The 24581-nt window shown below is 49.8% G+C and overlaps 1 protein-coding gene across 1 annotated transcript in view; it reads left to right on the top strand.

Moving 5' to 3' along the window:
- SLC24A3 (solute carrier family 24 member 3) overlaps positions 1–24581 on the top strand; it is a 176283-nt gene that overhangs the window by 111748 nt on the left and 39954 nt on the right. Inside the window, exons 4-6 of the mRNA XM_075497130.1 lie at positions 1365–1439; positions 7261–7345; positions 9285–9388. Coding sequence (XP_075353245.1) covers positions 1365–1439; positions 7261–7345; positions 9285–9388 — 264 coding nt within the window. The remainder of the gene's footprint in view (positions 1–1364; positions 1440–7260; positions 7346–9284; positions 9389–24581) is intronic.

Below are 24581 nucleotides of genomic sequence, written 5' to 3' on the forward strand. Positions count from 1 at the left end.
CATGCTTTCACAAGCACATAGCAATAAATAAACCTTTGCCGATACGGCGGTCTGCTGGGAACGAGATCCACGATGGTAACGTAGGCTCTCTCTGTGGCACGTTTTTGGCAGCACTTGCAGACAGACCGCTCTCTAGTTCCTATGGGGATGCCCGCTGTAATAGATACGCTGCATCCCTGACACCAAGGAGTGCTGCGAGGGGCGAGCGCTGGCCTGTCTTGCGGGTCTTCAGAGGGTGCAGTTGTCCTCTCTTCTCTCCCACTTCCCCCCCTGCATAGGACATTTGGCTTTAAAACTTTGCTGTGGCGTTCCAGGGGCGGCTCTCCTCTCCGCAGCGTGTCCTCTGGGCAACGCAGACAGGGCTACCCTGTTTGGGTGACGCCCTTATTCCTCTGGGTCTCCGTATTTCTGGCTCTGTTCCTTTACTACAGGTCTAAGTTTGTGTAAGTGGTACGAGAGGAGCCTGGGTGGCCTCGGATACGTCTATGCCGGTAAACTAGAGCAGGCCAGGACGCGGGCGCGAGCCTGGCTGCGATGGTGTGCTCTGTTAGGTAGCTGCCACCCTTTTCACCTGGTTTTCCCCTATGCTGATGAGCGTGTTCCTACCCAGTGCCAGGACACGGGTGGAGGTAGGGATAGAGATCCTTCCCTCTGGGCAATATGGACCAGGTTACCCTCCTTGGGAAGGACGAGACCTTAGCTGCACGGACGCAAGCCGTGCTGTGCCAGTTCCCTGCCGGGGCAGAGGTCAGGCCCTAGCATGTTCTGTTTAGTAATACAGAAATACAGATTAAATGCTTCTTTCATGAAATTGAAGAGTCGATTCTCTAGGTGTCCTTTCAAGTCTCGTGTTCCCCCTTGGGTTTCAGTCATTTGGAAGTTGTTCCTGTGTGGAATTTAGCAAGAATTATCACTGACCTCCCAGATGACGTGGCAGGGCACTTCAGTCACGGAACAAGCTCCTCTCCCCTTTTTCAAAACACTAGCATTTAAAAAATTACTTCTCTAGGGTTCAGATTTTCACAGAACGCAATCATAAAAAAGCCTTGCGCTGTGCAACAGGGGGGGAAAAAAGGAAGGCAAAAATATTTAAGCGTGGCTTAGCGCTATCCAGAGAATTAAAAAAAAGAAAAAGTTATGACGATGATAGAACGTTGGCAGCTTTTGATAGCTTGTAAGAACTTTTGGATAAATACCTCACGATCTTTCTATTAAATCCCAGAGAGCCCCATCAATTCTTCTTGCAAGAGCATTTTATTTTTTTAAAAAGTATATACCAAAACAAATCTAAGATTAGTTGGGACGCTGCAGTTTGTTTCTGCTTGACAGTCTCCAGACTCAACATTTTCTCTGTTCTTTTGCAGGCCGTGTATATGTTTTATGCTTTGGCAATTGTCTGCGATGATTTCTTTGTCCCTTCGTTGGAAAAGATTTGCGAAGTAAGTATTAGAAGATGTTACTTAAGCTCGCGTGCTGCTTTAGCAGCAGTTCTCCTGGAGAGCTTCCCAACGTGATGATAGTGTATTTACTCTTGTCTTAGAGCGTTCCCCATGCTTCTCGTTCAGTTGCTCAACACCGCGTGTGTGCGTTGGCTCAGCTTCGTGTTCTCGCTCGCAGGAGAGGGGCTGGGAGTCTGCTGGTGGGTGAACTTGGCAGACGCTCTCTCTTAAAGCTAGCGGTCGCCTCTCAAAGAACAGTTCCTCTATATGCATCGGACCGCTTCTTAAAAATGGAGGCAATTTATAACATAGCGAAAAACACATTCTCTAGAGCAGTGATTCCCGAAGCCAGCCCCACGCTGCGGGCTCCCCAGCGGTGCTAGCTGCAGCGGGGGTTTCCAGGTAATAAGCCCAGCAGAGCTTGTTAGCTTGTCCTGTGCTCTGCCGCTGACGTGCTCCTGCCTCTCCGGCTGAGAAAACCTGCCCTTGAGGTAGGATCCAGCCGTCGGAGACTGCGAGAGGGTTGGGATGTTGTTCATCGCCCACGTAGGGAACAGCGCCTCGGTTCAGTTATGGCTTTGGGCACGTCACTTGGTTCTTCTGGGACTCGGAAGATGATAACCTTTTATTTCTTGACTTTTGCATGGAAATATTGGTCCACAGGGCGTCTCTGAGTTCCATGTGCCTTTACCTTAAAACTTAGAAACCTCCCAAGCATCAGGCTGGGAAAGAAAAAATGCAGAAGAGAGTTTAGGTGTGTTGGTATTTAAAAACAAAAAACCACCCAGGGGAGGGAGGGATGCCAAGCTCTCAGCCGGCTACCTGCAAGCTGGGTCCTGCCCCTGTGTGTGGTCCTGGCCCTGTGGGACCGGGGGGCTGTGCCTCCCTCCAGCTCCCGCTGCCCGGCTGGCGAGGACCTGCTGGTGCACACCGCGGGCGCGTGCACGCCGGGGTTACCGGCTCCCGGTGCAGCCCCTGGCAGGGAGTGCCACCTAGCCAGGGTAGGACTGCCCTGAGCAGACCCGCACCAGAGCTGGGCTTGGCTGCTTGGACTTTGGTTAGAAATGAAGTCTTGGTTTAGGTTCGGGACGCTTCAGATGTGCAGCGCGCTCGCTTCCCGGGGCCTTTCGGCTTTGCTTGTGCAGTGCCCAGCGCAAGAGTTCGCAGGCTGATGGCTCTCCAGTACTTCGACCGTTTATGCTGTGATAGCTGCTGTTGCCTCCTGTTTGTGTGTCTTTGCAGATGTCTCTTCAAAAACACTAGGCCCTACCCTTAGCTGATATAAATTAAAACCTCTGGTGATTTACCCCAGTAGAAATCATGGATCTGGTATCTTGCCTTCAAAGTCATGACTGTCATACCTTGCGTTGTGTTGGTGTAAGTTGTAAAGCAGCAGGGACAGCCAGGTCAGCTGTAAAGAAGCTCTTGAACACTTCCAGCAATTGCAAGGGACTCTGTCCCTCTTTTGCTAAGGTGGGCACGCTGTAATTTTAGAAGACAAGGAGTACGTTTTAGCCTAAATAGCTCAGGCAGCTACAGGGTGAACACAGACCATGTGCCCGAAGTGACTGCGAGCCCTCTCCAACGTCAGTCTCGGGCAATGAAATCTTTGCATGTAGAAAATACGGTTCGGTCTTGTCATTGAGACATCTCTGTCAGCTGGAGGAGACGCCTGCCAATCTGCCTGGCAGTAAGCGTCGCCCATCAGGGCACGGGCTGTGCCTGGCCCTGGGAGGAGGCGTGGGAGAAATCATTTGTGCTGACAGCTCTGATGGAAGTTGTCTCTAAACTAACCCGATATTTGTAGTTCAGCACCCTGCCATACAAGCCTTTTTTGCATCATCATCAAAAAAAAAAAAAAGTCCCTAGGAAATCCCACTGTTTTGGTGCATAAGTATTCAGGGAACTGAATACATAAGGCAGGAGCTTCTGTCCTGCAAAGCTGCTGCGCTCTGTAGGGCTGAATCTAGGGAAGGGCACCGCGAGGTTCAGGGGGAGGGAACGGAGACGTTGGTGTGGAAGCGGGGAGGGGAGATGCTGGAGACGTAGACATGCTGAGTTATTTAACCCCTGCTCTCCCGAGCAAGGGGAGCCTGCTGGGAAACGTGGGTCTAGAAGGCCAGTTCAGGTCACTATAGATGAATGAAACCTGAGCGGCGTCCAGGACAGGCTTGTATTTTGGGGTGCCGTCTACGCCCGAGGGCAGGCCTGCCACCCAGAGGGACACAGGGGGAGCTGGGAGATTGAGGGACGATATTATTACTTCTCTTGACTGAGCGCTTGTTAAATCCCATCTGCGAGTGTGTTTCGATAGCGGCCTTGCTCATGGCACAGAGGTCTGGTCTGGGTCTGTGGAGTGCTAGCTCCTGTTACAGCTCTGCCGTGGACTCTGAGTGACCTTGGACAAGCTCCATCGCTTCTCCGCACCTCCCTTTCCTGCACTGGTCAGTAGAAATGTTGGTCCTCGACTGTGTTTACAAACTACGATAGGAAACGCCATGCACAGTGTTAAGGGTTTCTAACTTCACTGGTGGCAAAGCGAGTTACCGTAAAGGAGAGGCTCACAGACTGGAGGAGTCCCTCTCCTTTTGTTGTCAGTAAGCTTCCTATAGGTGCAGGATCTGTGCATCTCTTCCACCTGCCCCAGAAGGTTGGTGATAGAGGTACAAGCGTCAGAATTATGGTGCCATTTGTTCTTCTGACAAATTCTCGGATGTGTTTGGGTTTGTGCAGATGTCTGATGTCCAAAAAGCAAACGCCCTCCCCCTGTGACTTTAACATAGTATTTACAAGCCCCCAGGTCCTAGGCGGCTGCTTTCACTTGACCACATCTTTACTTTTTGGTTATTTCTTGTCTTCTCAATGCTAGGTAACAACTCCTCGCGTGCTTTAACGCTTCTGAACCATTGTGCTACCCAACACCACCAATAAAATAAGATGATAATAACAACTTTTATTCAATTGGGAAAACTTAGCGATGGAACACTAGATCTAGCATATTTGTATTAAGAAGTTACTGTCTGGAAGAAAGATACTGTGTCATTTGCGATTATCCAAATGAGTCATGTAAATGGATCAGAATTTTACTATTCTTATTGCTCCTACTTGATTCTCTCCCAAAAAAGGTTTTTCTCACCCCATAGGTGACTTTTGGGGCATTCAAGTCCTCTTATTTATGTATTTGATGCATAATTAAGCAGTTCTGTAATTACATGATAGCAAAAGAAGTACACGTTCCTGTTTCCTGATCCAACTACTTTTGATTTTATCAGTCCAGAATGGCTTGTCTTCGAAGCATCCAGCTTTTCGTGGTTGGTCCTTGATGTTAGCACTCAGGAATGCGTGGGTCACTTCACAAAGGCCTCTGCAGCCTTTGGTGGTAGCCATCTTTGCCTGTTTTTCTAGGAAAGGGAAGGGTGTTTTGCCGCCTGATGACAGCAGATGCTACCACCATTGCTCACACCGACCAATACTCTCCCCACATAAAGACCCTGTGAAATGAGTAGGCTGACTTGGAGAGCCGGGGCTGCTTTGCGAGGGAGAAGACCACCCAACTCTTCCTCCATCACCTGATAGATAAGACCCATGATGCTTTCCAGGTGTTCACTTGTTTGTCAATGCACAAAAAATAATCGAGAGGGAGGGAGGGAGGGGGGAGAGCCCCTTGCAGGAACTCACATCTAAGAGGTTGTACTGGGTGTGGCAGTCCGGGTAACGCGCGCAGCGTGCAGACCGCCCTGAATGCTAAGGACTTGCTGCTGACCTAAGCTCTACCATCAGTAATCCAACTACCACTCAGTGTCGTATCCAGCACAAAAGGATTCAAACGTCCTGCCTGAAGGCTTCTCTGGTCTTGGAGATCAACCAATAGTTACTCTACAGTTGCTCACAGTTTAGATGCACTATTTCTAAAATAAATGCCCTTTTTCTGGCTTAGCTTCATCTAGTTTGGAAAGCGGTTGTTGAGTTAAACCAACAAGGCATTTGCGCTCCCAAACACGTGTGTTGAGATGAGAATTTGTTCCGGAACACTTGCTATGGTAGACGTTCACGTTCTGTCTTCGTTCAGATGTCCTTACAATAAAGCCCTGGTGTTCATTTGTTTTCTAAACCAGCTTGTACTTGCATTTGCCCAGTTACCCTGTTACTGGTGTGACAGCGTTTGCACGACACAACTAACGTCATGCCTCAATTGCAAACGTTTGTCTGCAAATACCAGAGCGTACGTTTGTGCCCCCTACGTAGTGTGCTGTATTTTCTGCTCTGTTGTACTACCTTAATCGTCACGTGCGTTACAGTAAATTGTCTAGGAACTGTCCTCGAGGGAGCCCACTATAGCTTTAAATTAAACCATCCCACAGAAAGTCCAGCACAGCTGGTTCCCTTGGCTGATGGTCTTTTCTTTCAAAAGACGCCATCGAGTCGCAGACCAGCTATTGTAGGATGACTGTCTCTATGTTTCCATAGAGAAACCTGCAGAAGAAACTGCCCTTTGGGGATCTACTTCTGGTCCTATGAACTTCTTCTACAACAGTTTTAATCCTATGAAATCATTTTCCATAAAGCTGTGTTTAATTGGGTTCCACAAGCTTTTATAGCAGTGCAGCGATGCCGTGGTGTCCTGCTTAAAAAGCATTCCCGGTGAGAGCACATCTTTTCCTTTTTTCTTGTCCCCGTAACACACGTACAAAATTTTTTGTTACATGTGTATGGTCAGTGGATAGAGTTACCTTCTCTTATGGGCCTAGAATATCCTTTGTGGGATCTTCAGGCCAGATAAGGTTGGTGGGAGGATTTCTGCAATCCTCGTCTCTGTGCAAACGTACTGTGGTAACGATAAAGTTGCAGAGAAACCCTGCACCGCCACAGAGGGAAGAGGAAGGCTCCGCTACAGAGGGAAGAGGAAGGCTCCGCTACAGAGGGAAGAGGAAGGCTTCCTCCGTCCTGCCAGCCTGGGTGTGCTGCTTCAAACAGCCGGCTCTGCTAGGGAACCGTCCCCACCACCCCTAGCCGTTTCCCCCTTCCTCGTGCCACGGCAGCCGCTGATGGCACGCATGCGCGCAAGCCAGCTTTGTGCAGTAACAGCTCAGCAGTTTATGGCCGTGTGGCGGGGGGTGGCTTTTTTTAGCTACTCATTAAACCGTGGAAGGTGCCAGCAAGGCATGTGGTCTCTAACAGCCTTGTCGCGTTTGCTGAGCAGTGACTTGTGCAGATGGAGCGGTGGGAATGCAGAAAACATAAAGGAAGTAATTATCCAAGTAAATCTTTGGAAACAGCATATGCCCATGAAGTTTTCATAGTCAGCGGGTCCCTTCCCCTCCGGAAGCCCCCGGTTTAGGTAGTCCTAGGGGGAGGCTGTAGGAGGTAAGTACCTTCGATGGTGATCCAAGTGAAAGGGGGTGAGGAGAGGTTGAATGTCCAAGGCTGAAATGAGACCAGGGAAGGCGGCTGGGGATGAACCAAGCCTGAGCTCCAGCCTGCCCTTTACAGGCCAAAGCAGAGGAGGTAAGGTGTGTATTGTTGGGGTCACGGAGGAGCCGAAGAGCTGTGACTGGTGAAGCTGCCTCCCGGTTGTCCAGAGTACTGCTCTTCCTCTCCTCCGTGAAGGCTATCACAGCCACAAGCCGCCCTCTCTACGAGGAGATGCTAACTTAAGTAGGCAATGCCCCGATGACTTTTTCCCCTAGACTTAAACTTCATTACTGTAAAACTGTATCCATATTGGCAGTTTCCCACTCTTGGCAGACAGTTTAACGTTTCTACTTGAATTCCTTCAGCCTCTCAGTGTTGTAATCAATGACTCTGATGTGTTTTTCTGCAGCGCCTGCATCTTAGCGAAGATGTGGCTGGGGCAACTTTCATGGCAGCGGGAAGCTCTGCTCCTGAGTTGTTTACATCTGTCATAGGTAACTAACCTGCTGCTGCTTCTTGAAACCTCCGTTTCCCTGGCTGTTTTTCCGAGTTGAAATGGGATTGCTAAGCACCTGTAACGTTTGTTATAATACCCGGCCCTTCTCTCGTGGGCACACGTAGGACTAATTGTGGGGAATCCTCGCTAGACGAAGCGGCTCTGAAAAAGAGCCGTTATCCCGTAGCAGGGCTGCCTTGGAAGTGGTTTGATCTGACCCCCGCAAGCCGAGGCCAGTAGGCGGTTCAGCTTGCTGTCCTTTAATCTACCTCGCTGTAGCACGGCCAAACCGCACAGTGCCGAGCTCTGCACGTGCAGCCCGCTCCCCTCCTGTCCGCCCTCCTACGCCGCCCGCCACGCCGTCTCCAGGCCCTAGCGTGAGAGGATGCACCTCCAGCCTCCCGGGCTGGTACCCAGGCAAACTCTTTGTGTCTTCAGCTGCACGTTCTCTGCCATCGCCTCCGCTGCGGTCACTCTTCTAACACCGCTTCCCTCTGGGAGAGCCAGAGTGGGGAGGAGCAGAGGATTTGAAATGCTTTCTCACGGCAGCAAGTTGGTCAGAGCATCACACTACCAAGGCAACTCTGCGCTTACGGGAGGTGTGATCAAGGGATTCAGCAGTCCTTCTGTGCGTGAGCCCTGGCAAACTTGCGTGGCCCTTAACAGCCTTGAGCTAAGAGGGGGCTGCAGCCAGCTGTTATAAAATGGTGCTGTACGTATGCTACCTGGGGCAAGGGGAAAGCGTTCTTGCAGTTTTACTCGTCCACAGCTCTATTGGTAGGTGATCATCAGAGCAGCGGTCGGGAGGTTAAAGCGGGCTCTCCATCGCTGAGGAGAATTATTCTCAGCTTAGATACGTTCTCTAGAAGATACTTCTATTTCGGTCACAGCTATCAGATGCAGAGCACAAATTAATCCACGCAAAGCTGCACGCTCTGCAGAGAGGACCGATTACACAAGCAAAGCCTCAAAATGTAGGAACTTAAAGTGGACCAAGTTGGGATTGTATTCCAGTTAAGGATAGCGCAGTAGCAGGGTGCAGATACAGCCAGATTCCTTCAGGCAGCTTAGAGAAGCCCTAACGGTCAGATCGCTGTCTTGCTGTGGTGTAATCCACCAGATACCGCGTGTCACTTGGCAGGTGACTACTTCTGTGTCACATGTTTCTGAGAAAAGGATAAAGTGGGGAAAAAATACCTAAACTACGCTGGCTGTATAAATACTGTTGGAGCCTTAAAAGCAAGTGGTGAATTTAAACAGACTGACAGCTAGCAGGAGATGGAGTGTTATTTTTAGGCTGACTTCCGAAGGAAAGAATTTTGAGCGGTACCATGATACGTGTCTCTGTCAGTTCAGCTCCCTCACCATTTACCTCATTGGCCAATTTTAACCAAATTTGACAGAAGAGCTCTGAAAGGAGCTTGTAACGTAGCCCCATAACGCATCCTGAGAGGCATCGTCAGCTTGCAAGTAGCAGTGGCCTGGCAGCTCCGAATCAGCTCCGGCTCAGGCTTCTGCTGGCCTCTTGAAGCCGGTAGGGATGGGGATACGGGGAAGGGCAGAGCGCTGGCCGGGGCATGTCTTGCGGGAGGTAGCTTCCTGAAGATTTGTGTCCGACCAGCTGCTCCCACGGAGCTTACTGTCTTTTATGCTGTGTATTGCCATAACGTTGGGTTGCCAGACCAGGAGGTTGGTGACTTAGGCATGTCTAAAGTATTTGGTTTTCATTAGAGAAACTGTCCAGGTCCCCTCAGCAAGCAAGTTCTGCCACCTTTATTCACCCTAGCACCTTTCTCTGAAGGTTGCCCTATGAAATATGAGAAGAAGCGGCAGAACTGGTACATGCCTTTAGATTCATTAATGGGGTGTGAGGTCTGCAATTTTTTGTGGAAAAATTCTTTCCAATTTACACAGCTTGCCTTGAACTTGTTTTTCAGGTGTTTTTATCACAAAAGGAGACGTAGGCGTTGGAACCATCGTAGGCTCGGCTGTATTTAACATTCTCTGTATTATTGGCGTGTGTGGGCTTTTTGCAGGACAGGTAAGAGCATTTAATGATTCCTAACAGTTCTTGCTTCATCCTGTGCCTTGGCTGTACTGTGAAATCAGCTGCCAGGTTCACAACCTTGCCACAAATTTCTCTGGCTTTGTTCTTTTTAATAGGGCCCTACGCTATTCCCCTTGCATTTTTGAAATGAAAAGCTGAACAGCAAATGTCAATTCAGGCGTTTTAAGCTGCCCAAGATATGTGGGTGGTCAAAGGAATAAAAGTTGGTTATTTAACACCTCCTCTCGGTAGCTATTGAAAAATGCATTGGGACGTTTGTATCTGGTTCTTTTAGACCACAGGAGCCAGGAAAGGTCTGTGCCTCTGGCTGGTAAAAACGCCCTTCGGTGGGCCGTGCACGCTGCCTCTGACAGAACGGTGACGCTTCGGGAGCATCACAAAAGGCGCTGCCTTTGTGGAAGAGCGTTTCAGATACGGGTGCTGAACTGGCACAATGCTGTTGGTGACTGGCACGACTTAAGAAGTTGCATGAGAAAGATACGGTCTTTGCTTATAGTTTATCGCATTGTTTATATGCAGAACCACAGAATGGTTTTATGTGGGAAGGGACCTCTGGGGGTCTCTGATCCAAAGCCCTCACCACCCTGACCTGCCCCACTCAAAGCAGGGCTAATTTCAAAGTTGGATCAGGTTGCTCAGGGCCTTGCCCAGTCAGGTTTTGAAGACTTCCGAGCATGCCCCAGCTTTTTTCCTCACTAGCAGTAAGGCTATCCATTCCTGGTATAATTTCTGACTGTTTTCCAGCGTGTCAAACTACTTCTGACAACACAAGCTATTCATCTGAAATTAAAGTAATTAAGTTGTGAGATCTGAGCTGCTGTCTGAATTGCAGCCGTGATTGACTGTATAATTAAATATCTGAATCTGCATTCACCTTAGCACTTGCCAACCTGCCCAGTATTTTTACAGTCTCATAAAACGTTCTTTGAAATGTTACTGTGCAGACTTCTTTGTGAAGAGGAGAAGCAGGACAGCATTATCAAGACAGGGCAATAGGATAACTCGCTCCAGAACTTAAGAGAAGGGGCCTGCATAACTTTGTCAGTATGAGACAGCATGCAGAGAGATTGGGCTTTTCTGCAAAAGTTTTGTAATCCAATTTTATTTGCGTTATCAATGAACTTTTTCAGGTTGAAGGTGAACATTTTCACTATGGGGAGGCTTCAGGAAGAGCCCACAGCGGTACTTTTTAGCTACCTGAGCTCCCTAGATTTGCATGGGACCATGCAGCTGGAAGCTACGCATGCTCAATACGTTCGTGGTTCTACTGTAACTCTTACTGCGAAAGCCCAATTGATTCAGGCCCATTTTTAATGACCAAAGCTTTCCCAGGGCATGAAGCTGTGTTCCCCAGAGGTGTTCTCCTGTAATCAGTAGGACTTTTTGCTCAGGTTGCTTTTTGCAAGCAAATGAAGACAATTAACTGTTTAGCACGATGGCAGAGGAGCTAATTCTGATTTTTACTCTCCACGGTATTGATTGCGTGCCTCAAACTTGCTTAAAAAACTGGCTGTAAATCACAGCTTTCAGTGGAAAAGGTTTGCTAGAGTTTGGGGCTTGACAGAGAATGTCAGTCTTGTCGAGAGACCGTTTAGAGGTGGGAGATGTTTGTTTCTGAAGGACACAACACAGCCGAAATGCTTTTGTGAATGCCTTCAGCCTTCCAAGCGCGGTAGCTTTCAGAAGGTCAAAGGGGGGATTGGCAGCTCTAAGTCATCCTAAGCGTGGTCTGCGAGGCTCTTTCAAGCCAAGAACTGAGATTTGGACCGAGTTATCCCAACTTTGTTTTCCCTGACTCTGCTAGTGATTTGCGTGTGGTTTCGTCAAGTCACTTAACCTCTATTTGCTGCAGTTTAACCCACAGAGGGTGGGTGAGAACCGGAATGATTGCCATCGCTGCGTGAAATCATTATTTAAATGAGAAAGTAGGAAACCTCGGTTTAAGTAATTCCAATATTCTAGGTAAAACTCTGTTTTGGTTTGTGCTTTTCAATTGTTCCCACTCCCAACCCTTCACCAAAAAGTCATTCACTTTTACCGGTGTGATTCCTCTTTTGTTTTGTGTTAGGATTAATAGGAATTTGGTTTTATTATCGGTAACATCTCCATAGATGCACTAACGTAGGTGCTAAGTTTGGTTGGTGGTTGGATTTCAGTTCTGCTGGGGCCCTGGATCCCAGTTTTGAGTTGCCTTGTAATGGGCCAGGGGAGCCTGGAGGCAGGCCCTCGGTCCGAGCTGCTTGCTCTGCTCCAGCTCAGAGCAGCATTTTCTCTTTTGAGCTCAGACGTGTGGAGTCAGCAGCTGGAGTCCTCTGATTTTCAGGTGAGACCAGTGAGTCAACGGGCAGCGATTTACCAGCCAAACTTTGCTGTCTTGTGAACCTCCCCCGAGGCTGCTGAGGACACAGACTGGTTTTCTGGGACTTCTGCCCTGGAAGGCGATGTTAAGGCATCTTGGTTCGAGGCTGGAAGGCTTTCGGGTTTGTCAGGTGGGAGGAAAGAAGTGGAGAATTAAGCCCGCGCCTGTGGCAGTTTCAACCCAGTGATGCTCGTGTGGCCTTCGTGTTCATCAGAACCCATCGTTAAATGCTCCGCTGTTGGGAGCTGGCTGCTGCGCATTGCCGGGGTGAACAAGAAGTGCTGGAGCTGGCTGCTGCGCATTGCCGGGGTGAACAAGAAGCGCTGGAGGTGGCTGCTGCGCATTGCTGGGGTGAACAAGAAGCGCTGAAGCTCTGTTTCCCCGCTGTCTGTGTTGCACGTGGGATGCCTTCAGCAGGGGAGGGACAATCTCAAGACGATCACACTGCCGGTTTCCCCAGGGGAAGTGCGGGGGGGTGGAGGTAACCTCACCCTTGCCAGCAGCAGCAGCGGTGTCCAGCGGGAGCTCCTATGCGGGGATGAGGGCAGTCCGCAGCTGCAGCTGTAGCAGGTTGGGATCCCGCTGGCTGGTCAGTACCCGGCAGCACGAGCTGCTGTTGGGATGCTGGGTTGCTCGGAGATGCCGGCGATGCAGGAGTGGACGGGAGCAGCGCGGGCAGCAGCGCTGGGGAGGCCGTAGCTCTGCGGCAGGGCTGCTTCCTCCCCTCCTGGGGTGCTCAGCTCAGGGCCGGGGGAGGAGATGGCTGTGCTGGAGACGGTGGGGCAGCTGCCCGGCGGCAGAGTGCCTGGCAGTGCTGCAAAGCCTTGGCAAACCCAGAACTAACACCTGCAGGGGACTCCTGCAGCATTTCCATAAGCACTCCTTATATTTGCAGAACTGTTTGGTGTCATGAGAAAGCCTTTTTTTGTTTGTTTGGTTTTTTTGACTGGTAAAAGGTGGGATTAAAAAGTACCGACCAGCTCTCTCCAGGATATGTTTTATTTTTAAATTAGGTTGTAGTCTGTATGTGCTACGTTGGATGTATTATTCTTTGGCTTAAGAAAATACTGGGTTTGGCTACATGCACCTTGTTTAAAAAAAGAAACAAACCCTCAGCCCCAAAAAGCTGGTATGCGTTTACTTGAACACCGACTCTAATTGATTCTTTTTCTAAGCTTTTAATGGCTGGTAGGTGCACACTGCTCAGAATAAATCAGAACAGACATCCCACTGCTGGAGCTGGAGAAGGAAAGTATGATGCCCACACCTCTATATAACACTACACGCCTAAAAACTGCATTAAAAGAGCATTGTTAAGGTTGAAAGTCAAACACTGAAAAGTTAGAAAATAACAGCGTTAAGGTTCCTTGTGCAACCTTAATTTGCCCCCCTGGTGTGCATGCATTATTATACAGTCTTTAATTACCGGATCCCAGGCTGGCTTCTCCACAGGGTCCCTGCCTCCCTCAGTGCACAGAATGGACTTTGCTCACTTAATGAGCAGCTACGCATTATTTTGTTTTTTCTTCATTGTCCAGCGCGCGCCCTTCTGCCTTACTTACCAGGCTCTATTCAAGCCCTGTTCCAGAGGCAGAATTATTAATTTCCTCTCGAACTGATGCCGATCTCATCGCTATTGTATCTGAGCAGTTGACGAACAATTAATTAATTTTCCCCAAACCTCTATGAGATGAAGGGATGTTTTAAAGATGGGAAAACAAAGCACAGAGAGATTAAATACAAAAGAATAACTTGTCATTTTAGGGGCCAGTTAGAGCTGGCACAGGCCCGTGTTTTCCCCCGAATGTATAGCATCCTGTGGCGTGTTCTTTGGTCAGAGGGCAGCTCCCTCTGGCTCCACATGCTGCTCCCCCTGCTCCTGCTGCTCCACCTCAGCGTTGCACAAGGGTTTCCTTGCTGGGCTGGCCTTGGTTTCAGTGGCCAGCTCAGTGTCCATACAGCCCAGCTCTCCTTGGGAGCATTCAGCTGCTTTAGCCGTATGAGCCCCTTTTCTTCTCCTAGGTCCCAGCTCATGTTCCACCTTCTGCAAGGGGACACGCAAAACATCACAGAATCACAGAATTGTATAGGTTGGAAAAGACCTTTAAGATCATCGAGTCCAACCATAAAACATCGAGTCCAACATCTCTGTGGTCGTGAGCTCTGGCTTCATCCCTAGGACCGTTCTTGACCCGAATTAAGCAAGTGACTTAACCACCTCGCCTCCTATCATTTAGTGCTTGCTTTTGCTAGCGTGATGATGTTCCTTCTAAGCACCCAGATACTCCAGGTTTCTTTCCGTTCGATCTGTCTCCCAGCCCTGCTCCCCCCACCCCATTTCTCGAGGCTTGAGAGAAAAGCTGTCTTCAGACAGGTTTCCCCCCCCGGATCATGGATCCGCCCCGTAGCTGTCTCTCAAGCGTCCAGCTTCCCCCTAGTCCCGCAGTGGCCTGGATCCCTTCTCCTCTCCCCACTCCTCCGCTCTGTGGCTCCTTGACCTGACTCCTCCTGGCTAAATTTATCCATGCCAGGGGGGCACCTTTGGAGGTACAGGAGCCTGTTCTAGAGCCAGCGCAATTGCGTTTTCCGCCGTTTTCATCTCCTGCACCAGCTGCAGACTTGGTGCGCCCCACAGGCGGTTCGTGCTGGAGCGCGCGTGACACATCTGCCCTCACTCGGCCCGTGGCTAGAGGCCCACCCCACCCCTGCTTTGTAATCCCAGCGGAGATGCAGCCATAGCGAGAGGCTTCCTTCTGGACGCATCTCTGAAGTCATTAAAAGGCCTATAACAAGGCTCCCTTACCTAGCACGGCAAGTCTAAAATGGGAAGCTCTCCCATGCCCGTGCGCTCTCCTTGCTCCCAACGCCCAGCAGGTCTGGGGCTACGCTGCACCTCGATTTGACGCGGTCCTACGGTGCTTGTCACCTCTGCCTTTGGAGCAGGAGGCTTCCCCATCCGCGCTCGGAGCGTGCTGCAAATCGGCGTTAAGAGCCGTGGCGATCTTGGCCGCTCTGCCTGCAGGCACCCCCTCCGGTTTGGCTGGTCCGCAGCTGAGCCCTGCCTGTCTCTTGCCCTGCCTCACGTGGGAAGATGCTGCTGGGAGCTGGCGCCGTGCGAAGGGGGAAAGCGCTTAATGCTTAGCAATCAGGCTGAAATAGCTTGGGAGCAGGCTGCCAGAAGCCCTCAAGCAAGGCAGTAATTAGAAAAGCTTCCACTTTGTTTCTTTATTTATGTATTTAATTTTGAAATTTTAAGGAATTTATCACCTTGGTAGCTAGAGCCCCAGCCCTGCCAGCAATTGCAGCCAAACTCATTTCTGCAGACTGAGCTGCTTGCAGGACGCATATCGAAAAGCCCCACGAGTTGTTCATGCCGTCTGCTGTTACACCTCACTTCAGGGTTTCCACATAACTCTGGTAGCGTTGTAACGCTCCTGAAGAGCGGCTCTCATCCTAAAAACCAACTGAGGTAGATGAAAATCAGCTTTAATGTATCGTTGTGCTCCTTTTTGCTTTGTGGCCCAGGCAGAAAGGACAAAGTTGGGCTGGAAAACGGATTGGTTTGAATAACGTCAACAGCCTGGGGAGATTAACCGTGGCTGTTGTGCGCCAGCCCAGAGCTGAAGTTGCGTGTGTTACGAACTCTAGGGAAGGATTATCAGATGCAGGCAAGCGAAATTGCTTTAAACAACCGTAAAGACGTTTCTGTTAGTGTGAAGTATTAGAAACCCCCTGTCTCCCTTGTTTGTTTTTAAACAGTGCTGCAAATGTGAAAAAGTTTCAGATCCAGTGTAAGTGAGAGACACCTCTACCCATCAGACCCTTAAGACTTGGTGGGCTTCTTAGTAATTTCAAAACCAAGGTGGTTCTAGATGATATAAAAAATATTTGTGCCGTGGTTTGTTACTGAAAAGTAGAAACGGGTGTTTCAGTAGCCTGAAAGTGACTTGATTTTTCTCTTCCAATTAGTGTCGACGACACTTTGCGGATCACCAGGGAGGATTCTGGACGGGAGGGATACTGGTTTTGTTTGTTGCTGTCTCTTCTCCCTGATATGAGCAATGCAATCTCCTTAGGTCTTTATCCTTGGCGCAGGAGGACCAGTTTTCAAGAAGTGACAATTGATGCAGGCTGCCTGGGTTTCTGATGGCCAAACCAAAACCACCTGCAAAGGCTGGATTTTCTAAACTAGCATCCACACTCTGAAAATCAGATCTCTCTTTAAAATACCTTAAACTGGGCCTCTGGAAGCTGAAGAACCCAGCCTCTGGTGCCTTTTGAAATCTCTGCCCCAGGCATAGTTAGAGACATAGAGGCCGTTTGCCCTCCTGGATGGCTGAGTGCAGCCCACTGAGCTGTGGCAGCGAGCCTTAGAAGCTTTTCCTTCTTTCGTCTTGCATCCAGTTGCAATATTCTGCTGATGTCTTACATGCACGCACACACCGAGGAAGATTTGCCTTATTTCATCTAGGCAGTAGGTGCCATTTTTAAGCTGTAGATGGTTTCAGTATATGGAAATATATTAAGAACTGTCCCCAAAAGCTGATGTAGCGCAGGTTGGATGCGTCTGTAGCTGTTTCCTCAGCTGTCCGTACGCCTGCGCAATAATGCATATTCTTTCAATTGTACAGCTAAGTCACATAACCCAAACGTTGCTGATTTAGCTGCTGCGTCTGGTTTGCTTTCTACTGGCAAAGAGAGGGTACAAGAAAGTAAGAGAATGCTGCAAGAGATGAAATGGTAGCAGGTGCAGCCCTTCAAATGTAAGTTCAGCAACATTTCACGGGGATGCATGCTAGCGAGCAGGGAAGAGATACAGGCGTGGATCTGCCGTCGGCACGGTATTAGGCTTTTTCCATGACTGCAGACCAACTGTGTACGGGGAGATTGACCTTAGCCCAGGGTCCCCTCCAAGCCTCAGTCTCTCTGTCCTGCCTTCTCTCGCTCTCAGGTTTGTGCTTCACGAATTCTCCCCTCCTTCCACTGCCCTCTCATCATCCTTGGCAGCGAGGATGTGGGATTCTTGGAAGCAGTCAATGCTTACTTAATTCAGCTCTCGTTCAAGCCAGCACAAGCAGAGTTTGTTCAGTTTTGAAAATTCCCCCATCCAGGTTCTTCTCTTTTTTTGCACCTCTGCTGCTCTCCTGCGTGTCATCCCGTCCTCCTCTGTCCTCATCCAGCACTAAACTGCAGCCTTTTGCAGCCTTGCAGAAGAGGATGAGGTTAGTGAAAAGTGCGCGAGTCAAAGCAGCATAACCGTGAGTTGCAAGTCACTCCAGCGTTAAACAGTAATTTTTAATCTGCATAGCTCGATTTGTTAATTACCATTTAACTGCTGTTTTTCAGTTGAGTTCTAGCTTCTCCATTTCACCTTTTCCCAGAACAAGACAGGCTGCTCTGGGTGGAGCAGGGATCACGAACGCCAGGTTGTGCCAGAGATGTTGCTGGTTTTTTAGAGGCTCTTCCAGTTATTTCTTCTGCCGAGGGGTCTAGTTGGTGGCCAGGTGTCATTCCTCAATATACCGGAGTAAAAAAGGGCTACCTCGACCGTCTGACCTGCCTCCTTCTGCTCCAGTGGTATTCTTTAACCTGAGGAAATAAACTAAATTCAGAAGGCTCTGCTCTGTCCAAGTCACAGTAAACCCTTGTGTAAGCTGGGGATGTCTCGGAATCATCGGCTGACGTGCGCTGTTTTATCTCAGTGTGAAAATATACCTGAGAAATAGGTGTTACGGGTAGTGAAGAGCTGAGACGAGGAAACTGAGCAGAGATCTAATCACCAGGTAGAACGTCGTTTATTGAAGAGACTGGGACTTTTGTTACCTATTTTTAACCTAGTTCTGTCATACAGTTAGCTTGCATGCATCTTAATGTTTTAAGCTTTAATTTCACTGACAAGTAATTCACACTGGAGTTGTTACTGACCTTTGGCTTTACGATTGCATTCATGAGCTTTTCTTTTCTTCTGGATTGTAGGGGAGTTTTGGGAGGGGAGAGTTGGAATGTTGGTTTTTTTCTTCATCGGTCTGTGATCATTGGTGGAAAACATGTAAAATGGTGCATAAGGAGTTTAAGGAGAACTTAGGGCCAACTGTTGGGACTGTACGCTGCTCTTGTAGCCTGGGGCACAATGGTTTTTTGTGCTGGCAACGTTTTCCAGTGACTGTGGGCCTGCTCTTTCACTGACAGAAGCGTGTTGCAGGCCTGAAGGCGAGAGAGGGACAGAGTAATAAGCCAGACAAGGATCCAGCACTGAGACTTCTGCTGAAGACAGGATTTGTCCCAGAAGTCAAGGCTGTGGTCCTGACGGGAACATAGAGCTGCTGGCACGGCCACGTGTGCGTGACACCCCAAGGGCCGGAGGAGCAGAGGGAGGCTGCTGGCAGCGTCGTTCCCGCTGTCCTGCAGAAACTCAGGCCATCAGTAAGCAGCTTAGACTGCAGCAGGGCGGAAAGGTGTCGGTGGAGTTTCAGGACAGAGAGGCATCAGTTAGCACAGAGATGCTGCCCGAGGGTCCTCAAAGTCGAGAGGCTGCAGCCTGGCCGTACGCCCTAGTAGTGAAGCCCCAGACTAAAGAGGGTGCTCCCAGCCGCTGGGCCAGCAGCAGGAGTTGCCTGCTGCCTCAGCTCCCTTCCCTGCTGCTGTCTGGGCAGGCAGCTGAACAGGCTTTCTGCCTCTTGCATCCTTCTTTGTGTTTCATCAGAGCCGTCGGGGAGGATGCTCGCCCACTGGAAAAGCAGCAGAGTGCTCCTTTTCCCTGGGGTTTTCTGCTGGGATGTTTGGCACCGGCAGACAGCAGAGCAACCCGGAGTGATAAAGCAAATGAGATTCCTTTCCAGCTCCCCCTTTAAGACAAGCGGGGTTATCTTGGGAATCGGGGACTTGTGGATTCATAGCAAATTTGTAGCCGTTGTGCGAGCAAACATGGTTTGTGTTAACCACGCAGTCTGTTTGTTAACCAGAAAACGCTGAAGCTGACTTTGCCCTGTTCTCTCTGAGTGTCATGCCTTGTCTCCACGATGCTGCTACATGGCATCAACCCGTGCATGGTGAAAAGCTCTGTCAGAGGTACTTCTTACACCATAACCCTTTTGATCTTCTTTTGGAGAGGTCTGACGAGCTCTACGAGCATTTTGTCATTCCCAAAGTAACTTTATTTCCCAGAGCTAGGCCAGCAGCATGCATGAAATCAGTATTCCTGCACTGGGTGCCAGTTTAGCAAAGTGCCTAATAAATGCGTAGCTTGAAGCAGGGCTGCTTGCATCATTTCTGTCCGGTGAGGCACACAAACCTAGACTTTATGGTGTCAGGGGCCTGGCATCTGCATCTAAGTTGAACCAGAAACCACAGCCAGGTCAGCGAGACTGGACGTACTGATGATTACTTTTTTTTCCTTGTAAGGTCCTTGTTGCTCTTGTGATAGCACCTAGCAGTCTCTGTCGTGGATTAAAACTCCACGGTACTGTGCGTTACGCAAACACGGAGCCAGAACATAGCTCTTGAGGCTGAAAGCTGGTGATCAGGGTGTATGACGGGAGACAACAGGAGGGACCGAGCGGGCAGATGGGAAGGCACAAGGAAGCCGTGACGGAGCAGCAATGTGGACGCAGCAAGCCAGCTGCTTGACACGTAATGAGTGATTTGTGGGCTGTGTGGGCACAGGAAGGGTTTGGCATTGGTGAGGTGTTTCTAGGAAGCTCCCCTCAGACCCAGGGACAACATGACAGTACTGATAGAAGACCATGTTTGGCTTCGGGAAGATGTGATGGGGACTGGGGTAATGGGCAGATCGGGTGCCAGGATTGCTGTCTGGATGGTGAGTGATCCAGGACTGGTCTGGCCATCATAGAAGTCGCTGTGATTTTTTTGTATTAGCATTTCAAAACCTTCTTCACTGAGTTATATTCAGTAGTAGGATACAATTGGGAGAGTTGAAAATGGATTCCCATCAGCATCAAAACAACTCTACTTCCTAATCGCCACTAAACACCGTCACTGTTTGAGGTCAAGTTTTCTCTGTCCAAATTCACATACCGATCAATACTGTGGACTTACCATTGGTAGGATCTTTTCTTATATCATTTGTAGTGTAAAAGCAAGGGCAATCACAAAACCTGGTTTTATGTCTGACAAGGACTGGCCAGTCTCAGGAGACTGGGAAATGTTTACCATGTGCACACCTTCCTGTACCGTGTCTACAGCTGTCCTTGAATTCTGCTGCGAATCCTGCAAAGAATTGCCTGCGGTCCAGGAGATGTCTGCAAATGCAGGTCTTCGGGGTCTTGCTGCATTGGCTCTGCTAAATCTGAGCTAAAAAGACACGCTGATCTGAATAACTCATGGACGATTATGAGTACCAGTTGAGAAGGGAAATATTTTTGGCTTTGTCCTGAGGTTTGGAAAGTGTCCACCGTTTCCATTCTGAGAATGTCACAGAGACGGGTTGCTGCTGCCATAACGAAAATATCAAGAGCTGCTTAAAAAGGCAAATATTCTCAGGGAAATAATGAGAATAAATTGAGTTGGTCCGCAATGTACGAACCAGGAGCCGGAGTGACGGTTGAACTCTGCAGAGAATGGCTAACCAGTGGTAAAATTAGGGGCTGGTAATTGGAAGGAAGCTTTCCGCCCAGTGAGTCCATTAGATCAGAGCTGCTTGGCAATTACTGGCTTAGAGAGATGTGTATTTTAAGGCCTGGATTTTTTTTGGCCTGACCCATGCTCATATTTTATGTTTCGCTTAAGTTCAGTTGGGAGGAGCGTTTAGTATTGCTCAAAGTCCTGCGCAAGCCCGAATGCTACGTTGCCAGGAGGTACTCGGTAAAGCCTACGGTCAGGGGACTGAGCTGGGGAGTCGTAGTGTCCTGGGATGTTGGAACAGCCGTGACCCCAGCATGTCAACAACAGGGAGACATCACCGTGGGGTACAGAACCGGAGCGTCTCCATCTGCTCCCTAGCATTCGGTCCAGGCCATCCTGCGGTGCTGTTAGCCCCAGCACAGGAGCCTTCGGCTGATGTCGACTGCCTGCCGGCTTTCCAGGAGGGCTGCACGGGCAGCAGTGGCTTCCGTGCAGGAATCTGTCTAAAATTTTGTCTGTTGCAGAGTGGGTCAGCGTGCTAGGAGGGGGACACGGGCTCAGGGACTCCTGCTGTGCCGTCACGCAGCAGTCGGTAGTTCAGCACGGTAGTCCCTCGTGCATTTGCCTCGCGGTTTGGCAGCCAGCCTCGCCTACCCTTCACCTGCGCGAGGGGCCTGCTCCGGCCAGCGTGGAGAGCTTTCCCTTTGCTGTGGTTTCTCACGCCTCTGCATCTCTCTGACCCCGGCTCCTCACGAAACATCCGTGCTCTCACCAATGTTTCTGTTCCCTCCAGGGACCGTCAAGCGGGAATAAGCGTGATTGACTTACCGGTTCATATCTGAGTCCGGTAGCCGGTCACTGGGGGAGCAGCAAGGGGGAAAAGTGATCTCTGCTGTATTTGATTTGCAGCTAATGATTATTAGCTTCCGATTGACTGATTTGCTGATTGCAGGTAGGATGTAAGAGTGCCTAAAACAAGGGAAGTTTTGTGAAAATTAACTTTCAGGTCCTAATGGTCAGGCAGTTCCTCTCTTTGTAAACACTGCTGGAAGATGGCAGTAATTATCTTAAGAAATTCCTGCCTGCCTTATATCTTCATTACAGTCGCTATAGGACTGATACACTTAAGGCCAAGAGAGAGAAAGCGTGTGCAGAATATTAAACACGCGGTTGCTATTTCCCACCTTCTGTTTGCTCGTGACCTTTCCAGCAGCACAAAGGCTGCAGCCTCTGAATCGCAGACGTCGCCTTTAGCGCTCCCGTTGCTGCCTTTCCTGGCGGCCGAACGCTGCCGGGTGCCGTGGGCTGCCTTGCGACAGGGGGTACCTGCCTGCACCCTGCCTGCCTCCCCGAGCGGCTGCCTCCAGAGCCGGCAGAACCGCTGCCGTCCCGTCCGGCAGGATTTGTTGTCTTCGGTGACAGGAAGGATTGTGAGCCTGGTTCATGGGACGTTTTACTAAGCAGGTGAAGGAGATTTGCTTGAGATGAAATGGCCTCGGAGAAAGTGTGAAATGCATTGGAAGAGTATCCTCAAAAGGCCGGTAGCGTGGAAGGATGTGGCCAGAAGTCACGTGGCAGACTTCAGACATGGATGAAGGCTGCAGCCGGGAAGATGCAATTGAGACATCAGGAAAAACGTCCCACTGGTGAGGGCTGGGAGCTGGGAGCCCTCACCAGTGGGATATTTGAGGACCGATGCGCAGCCTCCGAGATCCTGCTTGGCTGATCCTGTGTCTGAATTACGGAGCGGGTCAGAGTGCCACCGGGAACTCACCACGCTCTAAACCGTACCAAGTCCTGGATGTGGGATTTCTAGCCCATGCCCCTTAGCTCAGGCACAGCCCCATGTTTTGCTGTGGGAACGATGCTCGTGAAAATGAGGCCTCCAAGTACTTCTGGGCAGACTAATGAATGGTTTGCAGCAGCAGCAGCAAACAAAACAGGTGGATGCTGGTGAGCTGATCAACACTAGGGCAAAACAGAGCTAAACGGAGAGAAAATCTGTGAAAACAGCTGCATGTGAACGAGGGGGGTATGAGTGAGACGTGAACGCGGTGCAACAGCTCAGTAAGTGTGTATCTGTGCCATTTGTGGGTCCCCCGTATCTGAAGGATTTTGGCCCTGTGCAGTCCCACATGCATTTATTCTCCAGTGCTGCTGCTGGGTAAAAAAATCCTTTTCTCTCCTGTGCAAGGAAGGGAGCGTGCTTAATTAACTCACCTGAGCTTAGGCCATAGGGCTGGGGGCAGAGCAAGGACTGCATTGCTTCAGTCCCAGGTGAACCCTCCAGGCTAGCTCCCTTCTTTAGGATAACATATGTGGGTATCTCTCCCAGGAAACGTGCAGAGGCTCTGCAGTGCCTTCTTGCTGAAAGTCATGGATGGATCTACAGCCTAATTTGGAGATGAATACAAATAAGGCAGTGTCACTCTCTCACATTAACGCATGATGCTTCATTGATATCACGACCAGTGAGGATGAACAGGCAGGTGGCAGGATCCTTGTAATTGCCTGAGCTGAGCAAGGAATTCTTAAAATAATAAACGGCAAAGTTAAAAAGCAGAGCCTGTGCCTTGTCAAGGGAAACTGAGAAGCCCTGAGAGATCAGTCCCTGTCAGGGCTGTCCCGGAGAGTGAGGCCCTTGACAGATTCACCAAAGGCAGTCAGGGATATTCGGCTTCTCAGAAGTCAGGATTTCCCAGGCTGCTGTCAAGACAGGCAGAAAGAATGTGGCTTTTCTTGCTTTTCCATACAGATTGACAGATGCCGGAGCAGCACAAAACTTTAACTTCTCTGGTTTGAGCTGCTGTCCTATGAGGGGTGCTTCAGCTCGGTGCATTGGTGGTGGGACAGGAGAAGGTCCCTCAAGGCATGGACTGTCCAGAGCGGTCTGCTGTGGCCACCAGCCCAGTGATTAATCTGGCTCGCAGCCCACTCGCAAGTTGTCCCTGGAAGTGTGAGCTGACCCTGAGGTCAACCACCAACTCTAGCGCTGGACCAGTTTCCAAAGGCTCAGAGCCTTGCCTGCCATCGCCTGGCACGTGGGAGCAACTCATCGGCCGCACATCTGTCCGCACGCAGACGCACGCAGGGCCTAAGGAGTGGGACCAGGAGTGAGCCGTGGCCCCCTGCTTGCGCTGGAGGAAGCTTGGTGGCTTGTCTGGGCAGGGAGGCTGGGCGCTGTGGGTGTTCACCCTCTGCCGGGGGTACGTGCCCAGGAGGATGCCAAGGCTCTGTTGCAGGAGAGCTCGGTCTGTGTGCTGTGAGCTCTAGCCCTGGCTAGTTGGTGCCGGTCTTTGTAACGACGTAAGGGCTTCGAGGAACCGCCCCAGAGTTTTGTTTGTATTCCCAAAAAGCTCCATGATTTTCAAGTGCCGCCATTGTAGGAACTGTAAGAATCCCTTTATTTCTGTCTCGTTCACATACATATCTCCTTAACTGCTGTGACTTTTCAGATTTGAATGAGCCTTAGGCTGTATTTAGCCAAATAAAAGGCAGTGGAACCTATTAAATTTTACCTGAGCATGGTGAGCGAAGTAGATTTTCTTCTTATTTCTACCCAGCACTGACACAGATGACAAACTGCTCATAACTTTAATTTCGCAAATGAAGCACAGTTCTGTCTTTAACATAAATGTCTGGCGTACAAGGATCCGTCCTTGTAGGCAGGTTTTGCTGTGTCCAGTCAAGTCATCTCCCAAGTACCTGGTGGAGAAAGTGTCTCAGTCGTTTCATGGAAGATATTTTAATTTTCTGCTTGGCTTGGCTGAGCAGCTGTGACTTCAGGATGATTGGTTGGATTTGCATAAAGTCATTAAGATCCAATAATGATGTTTATTGCTCAGACATCTGCCATTTATATTCATGCAGAGCAAGTAAAATTAAACCTCAACTAATATCACTGTTATTACCAACGCAGTTAATGACAATGAAACCCATCAATCCGTGAAGATTTTACAGTGGACTGTAGGTAATTCTCTTCCCGAATCTCTCAGCCTGCCGGAGTGAGGGTAGGCTGTGTCGGCACGGGCGGCCGGCTTTAAATGAACGCCGATTTGGTTGTTACTGGGGTCGTGTTTGGACAGAGGAGGGACTGGGATCCACACAGTACTAAGCGGTATCACTACACTACCGCATTCTGGAACTATCCATGCGTTGCGTTCGGATGGGTGAACAGCAAAATATGCGTGCACCCTGAAGCGTCTCCCTTCCCAGCTCCCTTTAGCC

The sequence above is a fragment of the Mycteria americana genome, chromosome 3 (assembly GCF_035582795.1).
Source record: "Mycteria americana isolate JAX WOST 10 ecotype Jacksonville Zoo and Gardens chromosome 3, USCA_MyAme_1.0, whole genome shotgun sequence".
NCBI classification, from domain to species: domain Eukaryota; kingdom Metazoa; phylum Chordata; class Aves; order Ciconiiformes; family Ciconiidae; genus Mycteria; species Mycteria americana.